The following is an 8,390-nucleotide window of genomic DNA, read 5'->3' as shown; positions in this document are numbered from 1 at the left end:
ATAGAAACTTTTAGTATTGATTCATTTTTTAAGGTTAACATAAATATAATTGAAAGAGAAATAAGTAAAAGGTAATCGCTAAGAAATCATATAATTAAATGATATCTTGGTATAGCCTTGATTCAACTATGAATGAAAGTTTCATTTTTCATAGGTAGCCTTTGACTATGGATTGCTGGAGTGACCTAATCTATACTTTGGAGAACAAAATGTAGCAATTATTGTTATCAATTAATTCTGAATACTGAATTCTGGTCCAATAATAATTCAATAAGTACTTTTAATTCCTTTCGGAGCTAATTCTTATTTTCTACTATTCGCTAGGTGATGGTAATATATTTCCACCCATAACATTAGCCAGCAAATATCAGTATTAAGTCCACCGTTTTACATGTGCCAGGCCTACACAAATCAGATTTATCTGTTCAAAATACGTTATAAGTTATAACCAGTGCTCGATTGTGTGTGTGGGGGGGGGGCTGTCATCCCCTCTACAATGAAAATGATCTAAAAAATCTTTCCTTATTAAGATATATTCATTTATTGGATATATATATTAACATATTGAATTGAAATTGCACAATAATTAACTGTATTTTCAAAATTTCATTGGGGAGAAACCCCCGAGATTACACCTCTTAGTTTGGCATTTCCAAAGTTTCGTTTTTTCTAAAGTGTACGTCTTATTAGTGATGCTTCTATGATTTAATATGAAATAATATATAATTTTATTACATTTATATAATCAATACCCCGCCCGGGTGTAGTAATATTTTCATAAAAAGGGAGGAAAGGTTGAATGAGTTCTAATACTATCTGGAGGAGCACAAGCTCCAATCACGCAACTTGTTGTGGAGAAAAACATCATTTTTGATTATAAATTCCACTTGGTGAACTCATATTAACTTTGTACTATTGTAAGGCTATAAAATTTGTTTTAGTTGCAATTTGATATCAATATCACGTGGTACTCTATGCAACTCGTACATTTTTGAATAATATTGGTAATACTAAAAAAATTGTTTTTGAGCAAAAAATGATAGACTTCATGAATACAACTCAAAATCAAAGTAGATATATGTCAAAGGATTTTCTAAAGTAAACTTTAAAAACATTATTAAACTAATCATTTAAAATGATGAATTTGCCCTTAAAAAATAAATTATCAACTTCAGATACTGTTTGTACAAGATTATATAGTAAGTATCATTCGATTACTTAATATGATAGTTATAAGCTAATTTATTTTTTATATTATATATTGTATTTTCTTTATATATTTTATATAGTAACAAAAGCACAAGAGCCGAGACTGATAATCAATATATTGCGGTCTTGGTTCGACTTTATCGGTTCTGGTTCTAGCAATGCAAGAACAAGAACTGTTTGAACCAATAAGGGCACCTCCTTGGACTGTAATTGTTAATTTATATTTATTATTTTAAGAACTGAGAATTAAAATTTAGTTTCTAGAGTATGATTCCAATAGTTTCTTGAGGTTGGATTTATAATATTAAGAGATCTTGGCTCCGAATCTGCAGCTATTTTTAAATTTGCAACTCCATGTCATAGATAAATCTACACATTATCTGTTTTACAAACAGACTCCATGAGTAAATTCATGAGCCTCTGCTTACTCCTGGCTCACTCATCAGTATATTTTTTACTTTATAGGAATTACATGTACCTAGTTACTAAAATTTACATTATTTTGATGATTTTAAGCTCATGAATAGAAAATCAAGTCTGACTGACGTTTGCAATTGGTTCTATTTTGGCACCAAGTATAAGAATCTTGTTCATCCCAATCAAATCCATTATTAATGCAACATTAATATTTCTTATTATTTTTATAAAACTTATTCTAATTCCAAATCCATTCAACTCTGTGCGTAAATACATGTGACTTTACAAACTCCAGGTTCAATTAAATGTAATTACTTCAAATTATATTATTTTGATCCTTCTAAATTCATGAATTGGGGATATGAGTAATCTAAAGAGTCTGTATGAAGTTTTCTATCTCTTTCTATTCTGCAACTAGTATATAAATACAAAATCATTTTATTAATTAATTATATTATTATTTAAAGGTTAGTGGATGATATAATATATCATTCATAAGTCAATTTTCTGTGGTTATTTTCTGTGCATTCCCAGCGTTTTCCAATGATTTTTTTTTGTCGCCAGTGCGATACAGTTGTGTCTGAGTTCGAAATAGCTAAGGGCTTATTTTGGATCTAAAAAAGTGGTTTTAGGCACCAGACAGTGTAAATAAAAGAGGGAAGGTAGATTATGGATCCAGGTCAGCTACGAATCGTTGGCCCCTGTTGGAACTTATGGAAAAATACACTCTGCGTAAAAGATAGTTGCAGCCCTCTTTGTATCTAAAACTATTGCCTTGGCACGAATTTTATAGCGACGCCCCTTGTTTTAAGTGCCTAATAATCTAAAAATAAATTATTCTTAATTTATAGTTTGGAATAATATTTTGTGATCTTGGCTCTGAATCCAACCATTTATATTATGCGACTTCAAATCCATTTAACTTACTATCGAAATACACTCGACTCGACCAGCTTTATGGATTATTCACATTAGTATCTAACAATTAATCAAAGAATAATGCTTCATAATAATTAATTATTTGAATGAAACTTACAACATAATGATCTTGTACCAACACGAACTGAAGTTGATAATATATATTTGAAGGACAAATTCATCATTTTATATAATTAGTTACATAATATTTTTAACATTTACGTTAGAAACCCCTTTTACATAAATCTACTTTGATTTTGAGTTGTATACACTAAGTCATTTTTTGCTCATTTTTTAATATTATCACAAAATGGAAGAGTTGCTTAAAATACCACGTGATGTTGGTATGAAACTATAACTACGACAAATTTTATAGCCTTATAATTGTACAAAGTTAATATGAGTTCCCCATGTGAAATTTATCCTCAAAAATGATGTTTTTCACCACAGCGGGTTGCGTGATTCGAGCTTGTGCTCCTCCAAATAGTATTAAACTCATTGAAAGGTTCCTTATTTATAGATGGCAGTTTAATCAATGACTCTGACGTCATGTCATTTTTCAATGTTGCTAAAATATAAAAGGAATGATGATCACACAAAACACTCCCTTTGAGGGTATATAATAGATGGACCAAGTTGAGTTCTCGAATATTTGGTAGAGGAAAAAAAAAAATTTCTTAGGCTAAAGATGTTGTTAGGAGTAGTTGAGGGGTTCTATAACCGTCCATGGAATGAAGATCAACGTGTGGATCTCTTCAAAAAGCTATCTTCTTACGGATGCAATGCTTATCTTTATGCGCCTAAGGATGATGCTCGTCACCGGACTCATTGGAGAGATCCAGAAGATCTGAGTGGACTTCAAACACTTCTTGACGCAGCCAGAAGAGAAGGTGTACGGTTCTTTTACGGTCTTTCTCCTGGATTAGACGTGGTATATTCCTCAAAGGAGGATTTAGATGTTCTAAAAGCCAAGTTGGATCGACTCCGGGAGATTGGATGCAATGGATTTGCGCTCTTGTGGGATGACATCGATACTAACTTACCCGAGAAAGACAAAGAAGTCTTTTCCTCCATTGGTAATTTTAACTCATTATTCATTCATTTAGTTGTCAATAAATCAAAAAGTAATGACTCTCTAAGTATTTAATCATTATTCAAGAGGCAGAAATGCAATTTTAGATGCAACCCATTTTTTGGCATAACTCTTAAAATGATAATAAAAGCGTAATTTCATCTATTATTATTCCTTGGCCAGTCCCATCTTTTTTATTTCTTGCTTTTTAAATCGCAGTTGAAACTGCCCAGAAAATCGTTTAAATCTTTTTAAAGAATAGTATTGATTGTTAGAGCTTCTACGAATAGTTTAAAGGTTATTATGTACTTAATTTTATTTATTGTGTTTGATTTTTTGAAGGTCATGCTCATGCCTGTGTGTCAAACGAAATATTTAATCATGTCTCATCAGAAGATGTTGAATTTCTAATGTGTCCTATGGAATATTGTTCTTCAAGAGCTGATCCTGATGTACCAAATTCTTACTATCTACTTACTTTGGGTGAACTTCTTCATCCAGATATTGGTGTTTTCTGGACCGGATCTTGTGTTGTGTCAGAGTGCATTACTTTGGATGAGATCAGAAGTATTGCTGAAGTGTTAAGGAGGAAACCAGTTATCTGGGATAATCTTCATGCCAATGATTATGATGGACAAAGGATTTTTATGGGTCCTTATTACGGAAGGGATCCTGAGATTATACCCCATATCAGAGGAGTTTTGACTAATCCTAACTGTGAGTATTCTTCAAATGTACCAGCTTTGTATACGCTTTCGAAATGGGCTTCTCTTGGAGATAAATATGATCCTTTCATGGTAGCTGAAGAATGTCAAGAAGAAGTCATTAAGGAGCTTTATAGGCCCGTGCCTCTCTCAAATCTGCCTTTAAACGAACGAATGATGATCACAAAAGCAGATGCAGATCTTTTAATGCAAACGTTTTGGCTCCCTTATTCTCACGGACCAAAAATAGAATTGCTTTTGAAAGAATTTGAGTATCTAAGGGATCATTCTCATATTGCTAGATCATTTGTTCATAAAAACGCAGGAGCATCAATGGATGAAACGGATGAGGATGTTGATACGAATATCCAAACATCTTTTATTGATGACTGGATCGCTCGGGCTTACACTTTTAATGACGTCTGTCGATCCTTCAGTGGTCTCTTTGAAAAGTTGCCATTTATCCCCAATCGAGATTTCTTTTTTGATATCAATCCTTACTTGAATAGTGTTCATATTGCATTAATGGCCTGTAATAGATATTTAAAATGGGTCGGACTTGACCAATGTGCAAAGCCTCTTAACAGGGGTCCTACATTATCTGGTCTTCCTGGAGGTCTTGCTGGAGAATTTATGAGATTATACCCGGTGCAGTCTCAAAATGAATTTCCAGTTTATTATGCGCCTGCATTTTTAGAGAAAAAAACCCTGATACTGAGGCCCATAATCCAGTCAAATATACAAAAATTTGTGCAAAATCTCAACTTTCTCTCATCTCTAGATTCAGTTCTAATTGACGCACTCATTCATAGCAAGGAGTCTGTGTTTACCTATGGGGCATTGATTGACTCGCGTCCTATGGGTCTCATTTTCGCCTCCAATCGAATTAATTCTTTTAAAGAAGGCTTAAAATGTGACAATGCTTTCTCTGATTTTCCAAATAATGGTTCTATCATTGGTTTGGTCGTAGAAAATCAATTGCTCTTTACAAAAAGTATGGATTTAATGCTAGAAGTTGTTAGTGAATGGGTGGAGTCCCTTAAAGATAGTAACACCTCGCAATTTTCAATTATTCCTCGTTACTCCGTTTTAACGAAGCATTACCTTCTGAAAAAGGACTTTAGACCTCTAGACGACAATGACAAATCTAATTCTAAATATATAATATTGAAGAAAGGAGTCTGATAATTAATATATATTCCTATATTTTTATTTTCTAGTTCATAATGTGAAAATAACGGTTGAGTTAATTATACAACGTTTTTGTACTTACCTTGTTTGAATTAAATTTCTAGAAACTAATGATGCTTTTATCTATTTCACTCTATTTTTATTGCGAGTAAATCTCTTTCTTTCAGCTCAAGATTGTTGATATGCTTACAGAACGAATTAATGTTGACAAACCCTTATGGGATCAATCATCTTTTTATGGACGGTTTAAACATTTCGTATGGCTTACTAGCCCCGTCAACTGTTTTCATAGTCCTAACGATTTTTACAAGGCTAAAAAATTAATAGAAGATTATAAAGCACATAAAACACCTCCTGGGACTGACAAAAAACAAATTTTGCATTCTCTAAGACTGTACAAATCTGCTTTTCATCCTGATTCTGGAGAACTACAAAATGTGTTTGGAAGAATGAGCTTTCAAGTCCCAGGGGGTTTGTTAATTACAAGTGCTATGCTACATTTTTACAAGACTGTCCCACAAGTAATGTTTTGGCAATGGTTTAACCAGTCATTCAATGCTTTGGTAAAAATTTGATTCATCATAAGAGCATACCTTTTTTTGATAACCTAAATTTTATGTTATTTACGTAGGTTAACTATACCAATAGGAATGCCAATTCTCACGTATCCCCTAAACAACTTGTAACTGCTTATATTTTGGCTACAACCTGTGCTTTAGGCACAGCAGTAGGACTCAATAAACATTTTGGATCTCGCTCTTCTCCCATTTTCAAAAGATTAGTACCTTTTGTTGCAGTTGCATCTTCAAATTTTGTCAATATCCCATTAATGAGATTTGTTGAATTGACGGAGGGAATTGATTTAAAGGAATCAGAAACGGGAGTCAATGTTTGTAAATCCAAAGCTGCTGCTGCATTGGGAATAAGTTGTGTAGTTTTGAGTAGAATCACAATTGCAGCTCCAGGAATGATATTTTTGCCTTTTGTTATGGAGAGAATGGAAAAAAAGGAATGGTTCTTAAAAAGAAAATTTTTACACATCCCCTTTCAGGTATGTTATTGATCAATCTAAGTTTTTTTAATTATTAAGATTAACAGTTAAATTTTCAATATTCTTTATTTATGTATTAATTACAGTCCTCTATATAATGATTAAAATCATAAAATTAACCTATTAACACCTACGTGATCATACAAACACTGCAGTTCTCTATAAATGCCACATTAAATTAATTATATTACCTTTTTTTCCTATGATAATCAGTTTATATTTATATCTTCCATAGTCAATGTCGATTCTTCCCTACCTAATCTTCTTCTTTTTTTTCCAAAAAATAAAAAATGCCTTATTCTAAAATTTAAGTTGAATTATTCACAAATCTTGACCAAATTAATTGAAATGCATTTGGAATACTTTTCTATGGTGGTACTTTAATAAATAAAAAAGTTCCGTTGGTTGAATATTTAATGATACTTCTTGTTTAAATATGTTTGCGGTGTTCGAAAGAGCGCACTAGGCAAAAATGAATATATTTTCCTTTTTATACTAATAGCAGAAAAGTTCTTTGATTTTCGGGAGGAAACATTTTTATCACTTATTTGCATCCAAATTAGCTAAATTAAAAAGTTTCATTACAAAATCTTCATAAAAGATTCATCGACGTTAATTCGGAAAATGTCAATTAAAATACTTATATATTTTGATTTTCAGGGATTTGGAATAGGATTAATTTTATGCGTAATGGTGCCGTTTGGATGTGCCTTATTTCCACAAACAATCACAATTTCAAAAAATACTCTCGAGAAATACGATCCAACTGCATATAAATCAATCAAGGATACGAATATTAACCAACTTGAGTTCAACAAAGGGCTATAGATTACATGGAAGTCTATTTGTTTTTTTTTAATTCTATCACGAACGGAATAAATTTTGAAATGTTTTTTTTAAGCTTGACGTCAGATTTTAATTAATTACCATTTTAGTATATTTTATTTTGAATACTTGAAATACAATTTGTCATAGTTTTATTAAAAATAAACAACTAAATCTAGGAAGAATGTCCAATACCGAGAATGTAAACTAATAAGTAATTAGATTGAGCAATAAGAAGTAGATAAATTTATAATTCCATATATTGTTTTCATGTGAATCAGCCTTGTTGATGTTGGCCACTTAAGGGACCTAAACCACCAAGTTTTATAACATAAAAAGCCACATTATTTCATTAATATTAAGAAAAACAGTGAATTATTATATGGGACCAACAAATAAAAGAAAATAACCTCAATGTCTATAAGAATGTATCTCTTTTATGTCTAGTCTCTTCATATATATGACCCTAAAATATGATAATTCATTGTCACACTATCTTATTTCCATATTGTATATAAAACTTAACTATTACAATTGAAATAATTATATATTTTTCTCTAATTATTCTACTTTTTTCGTCCTTAATCAACGCCAAAAAAATTTTTGTTCAAACTTTTCATATGGATTTCCAATACAGATTACTTTGATTTAATTCAAATATTACTTTTTATAATTGGCATCTCGCAATATTCAATGCAGGTGTTATGTCTTTTTTTATTCATAAGACCATCTGATGGAGTTTAATCAAGATTTAATGGAATTTTGTTCATTTTATTTTGTAAAAATATCAACTTTGAGCCCCCAAGATGGCATCTCTTAATTAAGATGCAATTTTTGACATACGTGAAAGCACTGTTAGCCATTGTTTATTTCTTAATAAAATTACTTCTAGTCTTCGTTTGATCATCCTTGTCTCGTACTCATTATGTAAAATATGCGTAGTCAAGATATAGCTGATAAAACTGACAGATCTTATCATGCTATTTAATAAAGGATTTCCTCA

The 8,390-nt window shown here is 31.4% G+C and overlaps 2 protein-coding genes across 2 annotated transcripts; both read left to right on the top strand.

Moving 5' to 3' along the window:
* Nucleotides 1-3,078: 3,078 nt before the first annotated feature.
* Nucleotides 3,079-5,678, top strand: Oga (O-GlcNAcase). The gene is made up of 2 exons (XM_040707687.2): nt 3,079-3,620; nt 3,959-5,678. Exons 1-2 carry the CDS (start codon nt 3,233-3,235, stop codon nt 5,503-5,505), a joined length of 1,935 nt encoding a protein of 644 aa, XP_040563621.1. The 5' UTR covers nt 3,079-3,232; the 3' UTR covers nt 5,506-5,678.
* Nucleotides 3,781-7,948, top strand: Sfxn2 (sideroflexin 2). Its single transcript, XM_040707692.2, has 4 exons — nt 3,781-3,913; nt 5,679-6,074; nt 6,143-6,562; nt 7,223-7,948. Exons 2-4 carry the CDS (start codon nt 5,694-5,696, stop codon nt 7,388-7,390), a joined length of 969 nt encoding a protein of 322 aa, XP_040563626.1. The 5' UTR covers nt 3,781-3,913; nt 5,679-5,693; the 3' UTR covers nt 7,391-7,948.
* Nucleotides 7,949-8,390: the final 442 nt, after the last annotated feature.

Source organism: Lepeophtheirus salmonis, chromosome 2, assembly GCF_016086655.4.
Source record: "Lepeophtheirus salmonis chromosome 2, UVic_Lsal_1.4, whole genome shotgun sequence".
NCBI lineage: Eukaryota > Metazoa > Arthropoda > Copepoda > Siphonostomatoida > Caligidae > Lepeophtheirus > Lepeophtheirus salmonis.
The sequence above is the reverse complement of the archived record's forward strand: the minus strand, read 5'-3'. Positions and strand labels throughout refer to the sequence as shown.